Source organism: Anarrhichthys ocellatus, unplaced genomic scaffold (genome assembly GCF_004355925.1).
Source record: "Anarrhichthys ocellatus isolate YVR2014 unplaced genomic scaffold, GSC_Weel_1.0 scaffold24, whole genome shotgun sequence".
NCBI lineage: Eukaryota > Metazoa > Chordata > Actinopteri > Perciformes > Anarhichadidae > Anarrhichthys > Anarrhichthys ocellatus.
This window is the reverse complement of record NW_022280054.1, coordinates 5,353,966-5,369,463: the sequence shown is the minus strand read 5'-3', so window position 1 is coordinate 5,369,463 and position 15,498 is coordinate 5,353,966. Positions and strand designations below refer to the sequence as shown.

Genomic DNA, 15,498 nt, shown 5'->3' with positions numbered 1-15,498 from the left:
TCTCTCTCTCTCTCTCTCTCTCTCTCTCTCTCTCTCTCTCTCTCTCTTTATGCTGGTGTTTCAATACGTGCTCTCTGTCTCTACCTCAGCTGCAGAGCATTGCTGAGAAAGACAACAACCTGATGCCCATTGGGAAACCTATTTTTGAGGTAAGGTGTTGGTGGTGTCGCCCTTTCAGATATAATTAAAAGTGAAAAATGCTGCTCTTGAGTCTCACCATGCCACAGTAAGAAACACTGACGGTTCCCTCCATTCATGTCATCTGGCTTTCCTGTGGTGCAGGCGGGATACGATGAAGAGGAAGAGGAGGACGACGAGGATGAAGAGGACAGCGAGGAGGACTCGGAAGATGAAGAAGACATGCAGGACATGGACGAGATGAATGACTACAACGAGTCACCCGATGACGGCGAGATCAATGAGGTGCTTTGATTTAGGATTTATAGAAAGTCTTGTTACTTTATAACTAGTATACACAGAAATTACTTTTTATTACAATAAGTGTTGTTTCCTTTTTAGCTGCCTTTCTTCTCCCCAAGCAGATACATCATGATCTGATATCTGTCTCTGTGTCTTCTGTCAGGTGGACATGGAGGGAGCAGACCAAGACCAAGACCAATGGATGATTTAAAACAAATGACAATTTTTAGTCTCCATCAAGCCGTCTGGCACTGGATTTCTACTCCCCACTTAAAACATGACTGCTGCCCCCTTTTGCCTGTGACACAGATATCTATTTTTAATTTGTGTAAACAGGAAAAAGAATGTAGTTGAATCTAAGCTTGTATCACGATGTCCTTCAGAGGGAGTGAATCCAGCACAAAGTGTCTTGTTTCAAGCTGCAGTTGGCCCGTGAAGGCCCTGGACGTCGTTGGACACCACTGTGAGTGCTTCTACCTGGCGCACACACACACACACACACACACACAAGGTCCTGCTGTTTTGTAACCAGTCGGACACACACCCACACAGTGCTATCAGTGGGCATCGGCTCTAAACTTTGACCTTCTCATATCTTCATATCTTCAAACGGCTGACTGAGCACAAACAACAGAGTTCAGTCAGCTAAATAATTTGTTACCTATGAAGGAGACTGACCGCTACTTCACACCACGTGGTACGATTCTGTTTCACAGTGTTGTGTATGCTGCTAGTCCTTTGTTACATATATTATACTCCCAGTAGAATCTTCATAAACGCTTATGAAATAGTATTATGTTCAGACCATTCATCAGTTGTCATTGAAATACATTTCGATGTTTTTTAACCATGTCAGAGGAACAAGCAGCCGTTACTTTTGGAGAATGTCAATTAAAATATGGAGACGCTCTCGGTGTCCGTCCAAATACTCCGATGATGTTTATCTTCAAGGATTGCTTGCCCGAGGTTTTGGTTATTAGTACTGAAATGAACGGAAGCCTTGAATTTTTTTATTAAATGAAATCATTTTGATGAAACCGTGTTTTTCTGTTGTCTACATTTTCCTTTGTTATTGATTAAAAGCGCGTAATGTAACATGTTAGAAAGGGGTGTGTGCTGGATTTAGGTTGAGTGAATGATCATTGAGATAAGTCTAGTAATGGGGTTTGTGATTTGGGGTTCCGATGATTTCATATCTGGAAAGATTTGAACAGACAATGGTTACATTTCCCACCCAAAGGGCAACATTTCCTTTAGTATGAAACATAAAGGACATTTATTATGAACTCACTAAAAGTGACATGTTATTGAGTTTAATTTGCATATTTAATGAATTTGCTCATTTTTTCAAATTTGGCAGTTATGACAAAAAAACGAAACAAGGTATTTTTGAAGACATATCCTGATTTTTCTGTTTTATTAGATAGCTGACAGAGGAGAAGAACAGAGTGTGGTGACAAGTAACGTGGTTACTAAATTGGTACATTTCCCTAATAATTCTATTTTTTTTTTTTAAATATATACTGACATGCTACAATTTTCAGGTGAATGTAACTTTTTAGGGAAGAATTTACATTTAACATTTCCAGCACAATTCTCTTTAAAACCAGTTTTAACATATGTACATGTTATACCATCATCAATTCATACCTTGCCACTCCAAACATGTGTATCTGACTAATAGTGTAGTCTACTTGATTCCCTGGTACACCAGCTCAGCCATCCCGTCCCTGATGCCTTTGCTGTACTCGAGTGTGGCCCGGTGGACCTTCCACTCATACAGGCCACTCTTGCGAACGTGCCTGAGGAACTTTGGAGCCCCGGGGAACAGCACGTTGTCGGCCATGATCACAGACCCTTTTCCCAGCAGACCAGAGCCCTCCAGCATCTGTAACACACACACACACACACACACACACACACCGAGGAAGTATTATGTAACAGTGGGACGGATCACATCTATTAAGTACAAGTTCAGGTGTAAAGAAACTGGCTTCTGCAGACTCAGAGTACATATTATGTGAATGTTCTTTCTAGTGATTTATTCTAGTCACCTGCAGATCAGGGAGGTAACATTTCTTCCAGTGGTCCATGAAGATGAAATCCAGCCTTTCCAAACCATAGTCAGACCGCAGCCGAGGGATCACCTCATCAGAGGGATTTATAATGAGCTCCACCTGGAGAACATATCTCATGAATATCTCAAAGGTACAATACACATGAAAGAAAAATGTCCTAGATTTATATGAAAAAAAGGTCATTTGGGGCTTTTGTCAAAAAGCCTACTGTAGTTGGAGTGCGATGGATGTGCAGTGTTTACATGTTTCTGCTCTCTCACCGTGTCATCGTCAAACCCTGCCAGGCGGATGATTTTCTCAGCGATGGCAGCATTCCTCGAGTCCATCTCGAGGCTGTAGATCCGGGCGCCCAGGGGCAGAGACCGGGCGATCCTCACGGTGCTGTACCCGCAGTGGGCACCCAGCTCCAGCACCGTCAGAGGGCTCAGCTCCATCACCAGCCGGTCCAGGATCTTCCCTACACACCGAAAAACATCACGTAAAATCATGCTGGTAGACAGACGGTAAACTGTTGCGTAAGGTAGATGATCTTCTCACCTTTTTTAGGCCCGATGTTGCTGATGAACTCCACTTTGCTGCACCAGACATCGAAGGCGTCCAGGATGCTGTCTGGGTCTCCAGGGGTGGCGTGAGTGAGGACGTACTGGTAAGCACGCTCCTCGCGGCTCAGACCAGTAACACAGTCCTTCCATATCCTGACCAGGACCGCCCGATAGAACAGCACAAAGTAGAAGCGGCACCTGATAAGAACTGTCAGCAGGAGGGGAATGAAGGCCAGAGCGATAGCAGGAGAAACCATCCTAGCTCGTATAAAGAGAAACACACACAAGTAGAATCATGAGACACCTATAATTATGTTCAAAAAAAGGAATATGCCCCTTTAAATTAACCTTTACATGAATGTTGTACCACAAAAACACAAACAAACTTTTGTGCTTCCGTCTCCCATCTCTCTGTTTTTACATTCATGGACTACAACGGCATTGGCTTACTGTATTTTATCTGATCTAATCTTTAACATCTAATCTAACTGTGCTGCCCTGCAGTGAAGAAATAAGGTAAAATGGATAAAGAGCAACTTTATCAGTCAACAAATCACCTCATTTTTGAGTAAAAGTACAATTATACTCATTATCGCAGTGCCATGTTGCCTTCTGAGACTGATGTTCGGGTGTGTTAAGAGTATTTAGTGCCAGTATTTAGTCCCAAACCTCGCTTCAACCTTCCATTAGTGCTGCAAGATCATTCAGCTAATTCCTCCTCATACTCAAGCCAGTTAAGTTTTATAATTTTCAGAAGCACATAGCTGTCATTCTGAATTGTGACTCCACAACTCTTTCTGTGGTATCATGTATCTAATCTGGTGCTTTTGTAATGTTCCATGTGATAAATGGTCAAAGCCATCAATTAATCACGACTAACAAAAGATCTCTAATTAATGCACAGAAAGAATAAAAGGTAAGGTACAGTTGGGATACTAAATGTCCATTATAAGACCATTATGACAGTGAAACAACAGTGACAATTGTATTAGTTAAATTATCTTTTCCTGAATTGCCGACATTCCAAATAGACTAAGTTTGAGAGACACTCTCCTAGTTTTGAATTATGCAAGTTAAGATCTACACAGCAATGATCTTTCACGCTTTAGTCCTGTGGAAGATGTGAGAGAATGTGCCGTCGCCTCTCTCGATGTTTCCACTCCCTCAGGTAGCCGAAGACTGCGCAGGCTTTCGGCCCCACTCAGAACCGATGCTATAACAAAGTCTCTCTTACTGTCCCGTGAAAAAAAACTCACCTGTTTTCTAAAAAACTTTCGCAAGCGCAGAGCAGCAGCAGTGCCGGTGATAAAGATGAAAGTGGCACTTCAGCCACAGAAAGATGGAGTTGTGTGTGTGTGTGTGCAAGAACAGGTAAGAGACCTGGGGGTGTGAATAATTTAAGTATCACGTGCTTGACAGGACACGTCCAGTAATTATTTCTAATTAACAGACAGGCGGTTGACAGTAACATCACTAACTCTTTATCTCGCGGTTAAACACCAGTTTTTCTCATTTTTGATAAGACACACAGGCAGCTTCTTGTGCTGTTTATGACAGCGATAGTGTGGATGGGAGCAGAGACAGTGAGACAGAGAGCGGCAGTGTGAGACATTTGATATAACAAGTTAACAGCAACAGGTGTATGTCTGTGTGGCATCAAATTTCTTTACTGAGTCACGATGGAAAGGCCAAGAAAACACAAACGCACACAAATAAGTGGAAGGGAATATCATCTAATGTAACTAAATCGTACACTTTTTTCATTAAAGTTTGTTTCAATAAAACAAAAATCAGCCAAATTTGAAAAAGACTACAGTAGAGTTATGTTAGGAACAAATACATGTAATAAAATGCAAAAATAGAGACCAAACAAGAACCAAATGATTTATTATTCATATTTCTTTCCTTTCTTTTCAGTGCTTCTCTTTTGATCCTAACATGTGATTTCACTCATAAAACGACTGAAGCTGCTGCGAAACTAAATGGTAAACTACAAGGCAATAAAAAACTTGCAGGGCTAGTTTTTATGGTGTATGATTCATGCAATATAAAATGATAGGATAGGTAGTGTAACAAAACAGTTTTATCATTACAGGAATAACAACAATTACACTGCTTTAATCCAAATATGTGTCAAAAGAAAACTTGTGATGAGATCAGTCTAAACCCTGCAATCAATACCAAACACTTTGACTTTGATTAAAGGGTTATATTTTGTCTCTCCTATATACACAAATGTACACAAAAATACTAATATTGCCCCAGTTGGAAGTATATCAACGTTTGCACTATTTTGTGATAATGCTTCATCATCACTGCTGGTGGGAGATTTTCAGAATAATTGTGTAATTGGTCATTTCAATAAGTCTATGTCTAATAATCATTCACTGAAAAGAAGTAATTTTAGTGAAATGATGATCTATTTCACTTGAATGTTGAATTATGATAACGTAATTCATGATACTGCTTGACTTGATATGGCACAAAATAATATGTATGTATGTAAGTCACTTTTTTAGAGTTAATCAGGAACAATTCATCAAGAAAGTGGCAAGTATTCAGATAACTACGAACTTATCCTGTTAATTTACATTGTATCTAACGATCAGTAAATGATTCAGTTTTAGTTGGGAACTATTTGTTAACTGTTCGTTATTCAATGATGTAGCAATCAGCGGCACACAGTTTAAACACTGCATACGACCACAAAGCAGCATCCATGGGGGAGTCTACAGCTCCGGACAAGACTGTTTGAGGAGAGCTCTGATGAACTTCTTCAGCTCTTTGTCCCCTCTGGTCCACTTCACCAGTCGAGTCAGCAGCAGCCTTCCCTCTTCAGCCTGAGCCAGGGCCAGATACCATCCACTCTGGACCCCTTTCACTGCCTTTCCTCCATCTTTTGCTCGTCTTATATCCATCTGTTCCCCCTCTAACCCCCTGTCTTTGTTTGTCTCTGCAGAGTCCAAGCCAGGACAAGCGCAGGTGCCTCCTTCTTGCAGCCACAAAGCGCTGTGGGCCATCGCGCCTCCAATCCCTTCTGCCCTCTGCGCACCTCCCCCTGCCCACCTCAGGATGCGGCTGCGGGCCGTAGGCACCAGCTGACGGTCCCCTCCCACCACCGACACACTGCCCAGACGCATCTTAAACGCTGAAACGGAGACAGAACGCTAGTTAACAGGTGCCATTTCAGACACATTGTAAAACAACCTCTCTATCTCTATGATTAGATCATCTGTTCTGTGGCCTGTTTCGTTTTTTTAATCTGAACTATAATACAGAGGGTTATACTGTGTTCTGCTCCATTCTCAAAAGATTTTTTTATTTAGTTTAGCTTACATTCTCTACACCAGTTTGTTCTCACCATATGTACTGTGGCAGAAGTTTTCCTGGATGTCACTTTCTCCTTCAGCAGCCAGACTGCAGGCCTCACAGATGACACTCCCTGGGTGGGGGGGGTGGAAAGAGAGGGGATTAGATGACTGCGAGCGTCTGCGGTGGGGATGTAAAAAAAATCCTAACGGTGGTGAGACTGTTGTCTTTGAGCAGAAACCCCAGGATCAAGGCATTCAAAACAACTTTAAGATGAGATTGGGGGAAATAAACCTGCATTGATCTTCAGGAGGGATGTTTCAGTTACAGCAGTTCAAGAAATAGATGAACTGTTTTAAATACAATTTGAAAATAACAAAGAAATGACTTTCAAAAGCTGCTTGCTTATATATATATAATATATATATACTGTATATATATGCTTGTATACATATAGATACTGCACATTATTTGTACTACAGCACAAATGATTGAAAACTGCAGAGTGTGATGCCAATATCAATACTAAGGAGTAAAAAAAATGTAATATTGATAAACTCACAGATATTTGTCTTTTAACAGAAACACACATAAACAAACATTTTTGATGACAATTCCTAAAATGTGGTTATTAAGGAGGACTTGTGACCAAGATATGAAGCGGGACACTTTACGGGTGAAAAACTAGACAAACTATATAACGGAGACACTTTCCCAACTTTTCTTTAACATCTTGATATTTATTTTTACGTATTAGCAGAAATACATGCTGATACTGATATGTTTATTGACTCTAATTTGTGCATTGTGCAAAATAATGTGTGTACATGCAGAGATAATATTGGGCTATAGTGGTATAGTGCAGTTGGAGAGCCTTGGAGAAAGTGACTGCAGCAGGGATAGGAATTTATAGTGCAGGCAACACATATAGGCCCAGAGGCTAATAATAGTTGTGTAAATATAGTTATGTAAATAGGCCTAATAAAAAGGTCTACAGGCACATAGCCTTTACAAATATATATGAAAAATGTGTTCATGAGATATTAATATAACACATATTTGACTACTATACTCTTATAGTGTGATGATAGATCAACAGCTGTTTATTTGTTTTTAAAGGGTAGGTTAAAGATGACCACTGACCTTTCAACGTCTCCTCGTGCCTGACCTCCTCGGGCGTCCGCCCCTCCTGCTCTCCGGTTGCCGGGATACAGAGCTGGGTGCCACGCGGGAACCGGGTACAGTTGAACATCTCCGGCCAGGGGAACCCGAACGCGCTCATCACGGGCACGCAGCCGTCCCGCACGACCTCGCACAGGCTCCCGCAGGGGCTGACCGGCCCGCTGAGCTCCGGCAGACACACCGGGGCGAAGAGCGAGCACAGGAACTTCTTGGTGTCCCGGTGGCACAGCTTGGAGACGAGGGGCAGCCAGGCCGCCGACTGCTGCTGGGCCTCCCTCAGCGTGTCATGGCCGAGCAAGTTGGGGATCCGCATGTGCCTGTAGCCGATCCCGTGGCACAGAGACAGGGTGCTCGGGATGGGTTTACACACCGAGCGCACCGAGGAGCTGAACCCGAGCGACGGCGGCCCGAGCTGGGCAGGAGCCACCGTGTCCGAGGCATGGCAAACTCCAAACAGCAGAATAAAGCTGAGCACGGAAACAAACATTGTGTCTCCCGACAAGAAGCGAGTGAAGTCTGCAAATCTGCTGCTCCCCCTGCCTGGACTTGACCGGCATGTAGGTGTAAACAAAGGAGGTGTGGAAACGGGGGGTTAATGAGAGGGCAGGCGCCTCCCAGTCATCATCCCCACCCCATCAGACTGGTGCCCGCCTCCACGTTTAACAGTGTATCGCTACTACACACTGTTTGTTTGGGATTCGTGTTGTGAAGTAGCTTATATCATCTTTTTTGCCTTGTTGCTGTGTAAAGCCAGACTCTAGACTTTGAAATTACGAATAATTAAAATGAAGAGACGTTAATAAACTATAATGACTGTTGCTTTTGTTTGTTGGCCATTAATACAGGACTTTTTGTATAAGCAGTGGGAATAAAAAGCTATTTTGGTGCATGAAGAGATTTGAAGAACATTATTGTCAGTATTGTGAAATTAGGAACTGGAAATAAAATGTAACTGTTGTGTGTTAGAGAAGCGCTGCATATGGTACTCTGTCATCATCATCAGCCCGGGGTGTGAGAGAGCCTTTCATCTTTTTCCAGGGAGACTTCCTCATGTGCACCAACATGCCTTGTCCTGTTCCCTTCTCCTGCTGCTGCCTATTTGATTTCTGCTCAGCCTATTATGAATTTAGACAGCTAGAACATAAATAAAAAATAAGGCATTAAATTAAGGAGAAAACAATAATGTTGACCAGAAAATCAACTCGTAAGTTTAAGCTTGCCATACCTACTATTTTTTACATATCATATTCAAATAGGCAACCCTTTCACTATTAGTTTAGGCTTTACAAAAACAAAACAGTACTGCAAAAAAAAGTTTCAAACTTACATCATAATAATCATACCTTCGTTGTATTTTTCAAACTGGCTCCCTCTAATAGCCTCATACAACGTCTGAATAGAGTTAGGAAGCAAATGATATTGCTTTGCACAATATTCGTACAGCATTAATTTGGGTAGTGTTGTATGTTTATCCCACTGCTCCTGACGTTTTAACATGTTTTACATTTTTTTTTTATAAAACTCACGTTTGAAAATTCCCCCCTCACGTGACGGATTCCACAGCTGCTTCACATATACCGGAAGTGGTCGCTGTGTTGTTGCACCAGAGCTACTGTCATGTGATAGCTCGTCCTGAGGAGCTGCTGTTGGCAGTAGCTTCCTTATCTTTACATGAAGCATAAGTAAACCAAGCAGGAGAAAAGTTGTATGACTGTTGGAGAAGATAAATAAGGCCCGTTTCTGACGGACAGCAGGGAAGCCGGGGTTGTGTAGTTTCGCCCCTCGGACGCTGACATGGGTTGCTGTTACAGCAGCGAGAACGAGACCACAGAGCAGGTAGTTAGCTAGCCGCTAGCCGGCTAAAAATGTCCCGATAAATACGATATTTGTTATTAAGGACCATGATATCACATTATTTTAACATAATGCATTTGAGTAATGTGTGAAAGTTTAAAATGTGGTCTTTATTTAGCAGCTAAACTGTTGTGACGCCTGAGAAGCAGCGTTAGCTTGCTAGTTAAAGCCTTCGGGAAAGGCCTGAGCTAAGGCAGGCTGTGAAGTTTAACACATAGATGAGAAACGATCGTAGATAAGACGAGCTGCACCGATCTGAAGGCAAAGAAACATGTTTAGAAGAAAACCCGTAACGTTACATATGTCAACTTATGTACAGTCACTTTTTACGATTAGCAGGACATTATAGCTTAGCCACTCGCATCAACGTTGTTTCCTGAAAACAAATTGTTGTAAAACTGTGACAAAAAAACCCAGAATTAGTAGTAAACTAGTAAATGTTCTATTTTAGCCTTAACAGCAGAAGTGATTGATGTCCTGAATACCGTGTTCTTGATGTCTTCTATGTCATATGACCCTAGCCATTTTTAGTTTCCGGAAACAAGTCACTTCTGCCTATGATGCAGTTTTGTGCTAGCACACAGAGTTACTCACTCTGTCATTCCCAAAATAATGTGTATTAGTCCCAATCAAATTAGTCCTGTTGTTCTAATCAGTGTGAATTTGTTTATGTTGAGACTTCCCCTAATGTTTAATGTAAGAATGGCAAACCTGAGTTCAGAGCAAGTCTGCAGGGAGGAGTGTAACTATATGTGTTACCACAAGTATTGTCATGTTGACAAATGCATTGCTATGGTTGGTTGTTGAGCTGATACCTCAGGCTTTTGTCACTACTTCTTGTATTGTAACATAATGCGTTTATTATGTATCCAATGGAGAAAGCACTTTTAATGGGTCACACAGTACTTCATTATTTCATCTCATTGGCTCAATTATCATATTTAATGTCATGCTTAATAAAATATAGTAGGTAAGGCACATTCTTTGGCTATTTCAACTGTAACATAGTTTATTGTATTGTCATGAGCTGAAAACCTTTTTTTATCCCTTAATCCCATTCTGGTCGACCCGTTCTAGGACCCTGATGAGCGTAAGCCGCTGATCCCCCACCCGAACCCTGTCAGCAAACCCCCAAATGGGACTGACTGGATCACTACCAGCGTCCCGTCAGCAAGGACGGATGAACAGGCGCTCCTTACATCCATCCTCACCAAGACGGCACAGTAAGACATGCAACCATAGATGAGCCAGATTCATGCACGTGTTTACCTGATATAAAAAAAAAGCACCTTTTAATAACCTGCCAATATCTCCTCTCTGTCAGGAACATCATTGATGTGTCAGCAGCCGACTCTGTCATGATGGAGCAGCATGAATACATGGACAAAGCTCGGCAATACAGGTATGTGGGTGAGCGGTTGCGTACTATTTGTTGTGGAAGGCTGGTGCAGTTTTGTTTTCTGTGTATGGGTATGGGAAAGGTGTCTGAAGATGGTTATCAATAATCTGCTGAATTACACATGTAGGTAGCCTATAAACTATAAAGAAAGCTTGGGTATTTGAGTTGTTAGAGCCATATATCATGATAACATTCTACTTTATAAGATGTTCAGCTTACTTTTGTGCTGTTTACTGTATGTATCACAGTGTTCTGTTGTATGGTTATACCATATCTTACTCATTTAAAGCCTATGGAAAGCTTATCCGATGACTTAAATGCTATTTAAAAAGGGAACCAGCTTCATCTGCAAACTACTGGTTGGTGTTGGCTCACATGAATGTGCTAAGAATGAAACTGTTCTTACACCAACCTGACAACTCAAGAAGGGGGGGGGGGGGGGGGGATTGCAACAACATAGACTTATTTGCTTGAACTTTACCTTCAAACCTCAGATACGACACCTAGTGGCTAGATGTTCTACCAAACACAGCAGCTGTGTTTAGTCTAAAATACAGGTGCAGAGATTAAAGTGCCGGTTCTGAGGACACAGCAATGAGGTTGAACAGTCAAGGTGACACACTGTGTTTTAAACCTTTAAGCTTGTGTTTTGTTTCAGTACAAAGCTGGCTGTGCTGAGCAACACTCTGCCCCAGAAGAAGTCCCTCGCGCTCCCCTCCCTCACCAGCCAGCCCCACCAAGTGCTTGCGAGTGACCTGGTGCCGTACTCGGATGTTCAGCAGGTATAATGGTGCACTAGCACACGTGGAAGATATGTTGGCATGTCCTGCTTTTGTTGGCTACATATAACATCAGAGAGATACTTGGAAACAGTATGCAACATGTGTAGCTGTGTGGCATTTCAGTGTGTGTGGGGGTGTGACTAAATGTGTGGCTGAAAATAGATCTTAAAGATATCAAATGCATTTCTGTCGTTACTATTTTTGTCCACCTCTTTAAAAAGACATTCTGTTGGTCATATACAGCGGAGTAGTTTGTTGCTCTCTGTAAATTTGATTCATTTTGCACACTCATAAACTCTTCTGCTTTCTTCTCAGGTGTCGAAGATAGCAGCTTATGCTTACAGTGCAATTTCTCAAATCAAAGTGGATGCTAAAGAAGAGCTAGTGGTCCAGTTTGCCATTCCCTGATTCTGTGACCCTGGCATGCACACTGTTCCTCCCATCCCGCTCTCTCTGTGTCACTTCTGCATCCTCACCCTCCAGCTCATCCTTTATTAAAGCATCTTGGTTCTTGTGCTCCTTAGCTATGCCTCTGACTGCTATAAAGACAGAGACAATGTAGGATTGCACCCTACGGCTGTCTTTTAGTGTACTTAATTATGTGTCGGTTACAAATGGTCAGCATGGGCAATGGAAGATGGCCGACCGTTGGTGGGCCATGCTGTCATATTTACAACAACAAGGCCTCCTCTGTACGTGGATCACAGAGTCTGTCAGAACCAGCTGTGGAAAAGTAAACATTCATCCTTCTTGGTAATCGCTCTAATCTTTAAAACGGTTTCAGGGCCGTCTCAGTATCTATATTTAGTTAGTTTCCCTAGCCTGTATTCTCAAGGAAGAGCATTTTTTCGATGCAATGCATAGGCTATCGGTGTATATGCTTGATACAATCTTCACTGGAACCGGAGAAATTAGGAATCTCTGTGGCATGGAACAAGTACAATAGGCGCAAGAGCAATAGTTGGGTATTTTAGCCATTTACCAGAATGGAAAACATCCAACATGAAGTTTGCACTTCATATGTCTTTAACTCTGTTCTTTTGTCCCGGGGGGGGAAAACAAATGTAGAAAAGTGCAGCCAGAAAAATGAGTATACGTGTCAAGAGGCTATTGTATTTTAGAAGGTTGTAATGCTATAGCTGTGATGTGACCATCGAACATCCCACAGTAATCTGGTGTCACACTGCACCAAGATTCACGTCTCACTACAACCTAAACATGAACCAGTAAGCCAACCGGACATTGCCCCGTAGTAATGTTTACAAGCTGACAGTGAAACCGGTCGGTTATTGGTTGTCCTGTGTGTAATCTGTCATCCCAGTTGAGGCGAATTCATGAGTGACCTGACGACGACTAGTGTCCTCTGGTGGGTGAGGATGCAAACACAAGCAGGAGGGTGCTGGGGGGGAGGGGCCTACTGATGTCACAGCAGAGAGGAAAGATGGGAGTTTTCTTGGGTAACAAGTTCTTGAGTTTACAGACAGTAATTTGTCCTGAGCTGGCAGACTCTTTAAATACAATCCCAGAACTTCGCATATTTAATAGCAGTGGAGGCATACAGAGATGAAGAGGGGGGTTGGTGTGTAGAAGATGCAGTGACGGATATCATGTATTCATGCCGCCTTTTGTACAGAATTTTCAGATCGAATATAAAAGCAGATGATGGATTGTATGAAGTTCCTCCTTTTTGTCGAGAGTTCATTGGGGGCAGGTTGGACAGGATCTTGTGGCGATAAATAAATGTTTTTATGAAACGCAAGAACACTTTTAAAGACTTCATCTGTTGGCTTTTTTTAAACGAAAGCTGTCCGCTGCAGATTGTAATAGGATTGAGTTCATATTAATCAGAAACTAACCATTGTAGCAGTGTGGGGGGGGGAGCGCTAACGATCTATGTACCACGGCAGATAAAATGATCCCGAGACCCTTTTTTGTGATTATTTATTTGTGTTTTTAAATGTTTATTTGCTCTTCGGTGGAGAGCACGTGAACATGCGTGTGCAGGGAGCAGGGTGAGCCGCTCTGCAGTCTCTAAAGGGATAATCCGCAGTGCCGTCATTATTTCAACCAAGCAATTGATTGGAGCTTTTTGCAATGGGTTCTTGGCATTTTTCTCTGTTTTTGTTTGTTACTCAAATATGTTATACTTCCTGAAATATGTTTGTAATATCTTAGGCTCGTAGCAAAAAGTTTCAAGGATTTTGGTTTGTTTTTTTTGGTTTAATTAATTCATTAAAGATTTTCAACATAAACACATGTCTTATTAAATCTTACATCCACTGGATCAGTAATGAAACGGAGAAAGTCATTAATGTTAACTGGTATGCCACTTTGTTATAAAAGAATAATCCATAACAATATTAAGATATTCCAGAACCCACACCCATGTTTGCAACAATATCTTCCAGGCATCTATAGAATGTTAGAGCCAGTATCTCAGGATGGTTCGGATGGTTCATTTTCCTCATCACTTTAATATCAAGTGATACAGTGTTGATGACTTCTCTTTGGACTATCCAATAATAAACTTAATTTCAGCAAATAAAAATGGATAAAACATTCAATACAGTGCTGGTTTCACCACAGATATACAGAGAAACAATATATGAGGTTTTCCAGCAGTAGATGTGGACCACAGGACATTTGGGTGAAGCTGGTTTCAACACACCACGATGGAGGCGAGTCAGCGGTCACTGGAGAGTCTCCTTGCTGCGTCTGTTGCTCTGATGCCAAATCTTTGCCATGACTCGCTCCTGGCGTGTCACAGCACTGAAGTCCATCGTCTTTAATTGAGGCAGAGCAGAGATCACACGATTCCTAAATGCACAAAAACACATATTCATGCATGTGCACTGGATAGTTTAGATGTGAAAACTGAATGTTGAAAGCAGACCGTATCTCTACTGGTGCTACACATATACTACGCAATGTAATCACATTGATTCATGAGAAACCAGGTCATTGGAATAGACTTTTAACCAGCAGCCCCTCTGTGTGTTATGTAACTGGTGTTGCTGCGCAGACTAGCTTATGTACTGTAATATGAGCTTGATCTTGTTATGCACCTACATGCTTGCCAAGCATTTGTGTCTCTCATAGACACTCACAATGTTACTGAACGAAGAGTAAGCCCTCATTCTGCCCCTCTACTGTATGACAGTATGAAGTGCTGATATACAGTGTATATATATATACACAGTATATATATATCAGTGGCAGGCCATGTATTTTATACCTGGGCCTTCATTGCTGTCCTACTACAGTTGAACCACCTCCTAATAACCTCATGACGCCAGCATGACGGGATGCTTTGTCATTAACAGCTAATGCATGTAGTCAAAACCAATTCAACAGGCCTCTGCACATTCCAGCAAAACTGCGGCGCTAAAACACACATTCAGCCACACACTCAAGGGCACCATTCAAATATTATTCACTTCAGAGGGAACAATATCAACCATATCATAAAAACAAGACAGTAGAAAAATGAACACAGTAGTAACGGAACATGGAACACACACAGAACACGGAACACAGAACGCACACAGAACACGGAACACTGAGCGGAACACGGAACGAAACACACGTAACACACACAGAACACAGAACACAATCAGAACATAAACAGAACACCCACAGAACAGAGAACACAACACGGAACACAATCAGAACACAGAACACACACACACACACACACAGAACACAGAGTAAGTAACTTCTCCACCTGTAAGCCTTGTTGGTTTCTATCATATTTCCATGCAGAGTGATGGTATGTAGATGCGGCAGCACTCCCAGCCTGTCCACCTCTGACAGAATAAAAATGCCATTGCCGTGGAGATACAACACACGCAGTTCATGCAGCTCGCACAAAACCTGGAACACAAGCACACACACACACACACACACACACACACACACACACACACACACAC

At 42.0% G+C, this 15,498-nt stretch overlaps 5 protein-coding genes across 11 annotated transcripts in view; 2 read left to right on the top strand and 3 right to left on the bottom strand.

The window, feature by feature from the left end:
• anapc15 (anaphase promoting complex subunit 15) overlaps positions 1-8,499 on the top strand; it is a 9,120-nt gene extending 621 nt beyond the window's left edge. The window contains exons 2-8 of one of the 5 annotated variants that reach the window (XR_004213206.1): positions 90-149; positions 283-423; positions 584-883; positions 2,135-2,628; positions 2,783-3,144; positions 6,000-6,218; positions 7,469-8,499. Coding sequence is in view for 1 of the 5 variants with exons in the window: in XM_031861007.1 (XP_031716867.1) it covers positions 90-149; positions 283-423; positions 584-631 (249 nt within the window). In the remaining 4 variants the exon portion in view is untranslated. Of the gene's footprint in view, positions 1-89; positions 150-282; positions 424-583; positions 2,112-2,134; positions 3,145-4,957; positions 5,026-5,999; positions 6,254-7,468 lie in introns of those variants that run through there. The other 4 variants (XR_004213204.1, XR_004213203.1, XR_004213205.1 and 1 more) reach the window with 4 other exon arrangements.
• tomt (transmembrane O-methyltransferase) lies at positions 2,068-3,297 on the bottom strand. Its single transcript, XM_031861008.1, has 4 exons — positions 3,036-3,297; positions 2,759-2,955; positions 2,475-2,597; positions 2,068-2,308 (listed from the first exon to the last, which is right to left on the bottom strand). The coding sequence occupies exons 1-4, from the start codon at positions 3,295-3,297 to the stop codon at positions 2,111-2,113; spliced, it is 780 nt and encodes a 259-aa protein (XP_031716868.1). The 3' UTR covers positions 2,068-2,110.
• Positions 4,912-8,226, bottom strand: sfrp2l (secreted frizzled-related protein 2 like). The gene is made up of 3 exons (XM_031861001.1): positions 7,493-8,226; positions 6,402-6,482; positions 4,912-6,188 (listed from the first exon to the last, which is right to left on the bottom strand). The coding sequence occupies exons 1-3, from the start codon at positions 8,016-8,018 to the stop codon at positions 5,770-5,772; spliced, it is 1,026 nt and encodes a 341-aa protein (XP_031716861.1). The 5' UTR covers positions 8,019-8,226; the 3' UTR covers positions 4,912-5,769.
• Positions 8,500-9,122: 623 nt separating the features above from the next.
• On the top strand, positions 9,123-13,818 carry lamtor1 (late endosomal/lysosomal adaptor, MAPK and MTOR activator 1). The gene is made up of 5 exons (XM_031861005.1): positions 9,123-9,367; positions 10,463-10,608; positions 10,710-10,787; positions 11,443-11,566; positions 11,882-13,818. Exons 1-5 carry the CDS (start codon positions 9,326-9,328, stop codon positions 11,972-11,974), a joined length of 483 nt encoding a protein of 160 aa, XP_031716865.1. The 5' UTR covers positions 9,123-9,325; the 3' UTR covers positions 11,975-13,818.
• Positions 13,443-15,498, bottom strand: part of lrrc51 (leucine rich repeat containing 51) — a 3,664-nt gene continuing 1,608 nt past the window's right edge. For all 3 annotated transcript variants that reach the window (XM_031861004.1, XM_031861002.1, XM_031861003.1), the window contains 2 exons: positions 15,291-15,439; positions 13,443-14,383 (listed from right to left, as the gene is read on the bottom strand). In XM_031861004.1, the coding sequence (XP_031716864.1) occupies positions 14,257-14,383; positions 15,291-15,439 (276 nt within the window). In that variant the 3' untranslated portion in view covers positions 13,443-14,256. The remainder of the gene's footprint in view (positions 14,384-15,290; positions 15,440-15,498) is intronic.

Excerpts from the sequence above, each read along its gene's own strand:
- tomt (XM_031861008.1), bottom strand. The coding sequence starts at position 3,297 with ATGGTTTCTCCTGCTATCGCTCTGGCCTTCATTCCCCTCCTGCTGACA. Across the intron at positions 2,956-3,035 it reads CAACATCGGGCCTAAAAAAG|GGAAGATCCTGGACCGGCTG; the intron begins GTGAGAAGATCA and ends TTCGGTGTGTAG. Across the intron at positions 2,309-2,474 it reads GTTACCTCCCTGATCTGCAG|ATGCTGGAGGGCTCTGGTCT; the intron begins GTGACTAGAATA and ends TGTGTGTTACAG.
- sfrp2l (XM_031861001.1), bottom strand. The coding sequence starts at position 8,018 with ATGTTTGTTTCCGTGCTCAGCTTTATTCTGCTGTTTGGAGTTTGCCAT. Across the intron at positions 6,483-7,492 it reads GCACGAGGAGACGTTGAAAG|GGAGTGTCATCTGTGAGGCC; the intron begins GTCAGTGGTCAT and ends CCCCCCACCCAG. Across the intron at positions 6,189-6,401 it reads CTTCTGCCACAGTACATATG|CGTTTAAGATGCGTCTGGGC; the intron begins GTGAGAACAAAC and ends TCTCCGTTTCAG.
- lamtor1 (XM_031861005.1), top strand. The coding sequence starts at position 9,326 with ATGGGTTGCTGTTACAGCAGCGAGAACGAGACCACAGAGCAG. Across the intron at positions 9,368-10,462 it reads AGAACGAGACCACAGAGCAG|GACCCTGATGAGCGTAAGCC; the intron begins GTAGTTAGCTAG and ends GACCCGTTCTAG. Across the intron at positions 11,567-11,881 it reads CGTACTCGGATGTTCAGCAG|GTGTCGAAGATAGCAGCTTA; the intron begins GTATAATGGTGC and ends CTTTCTTCTCAG.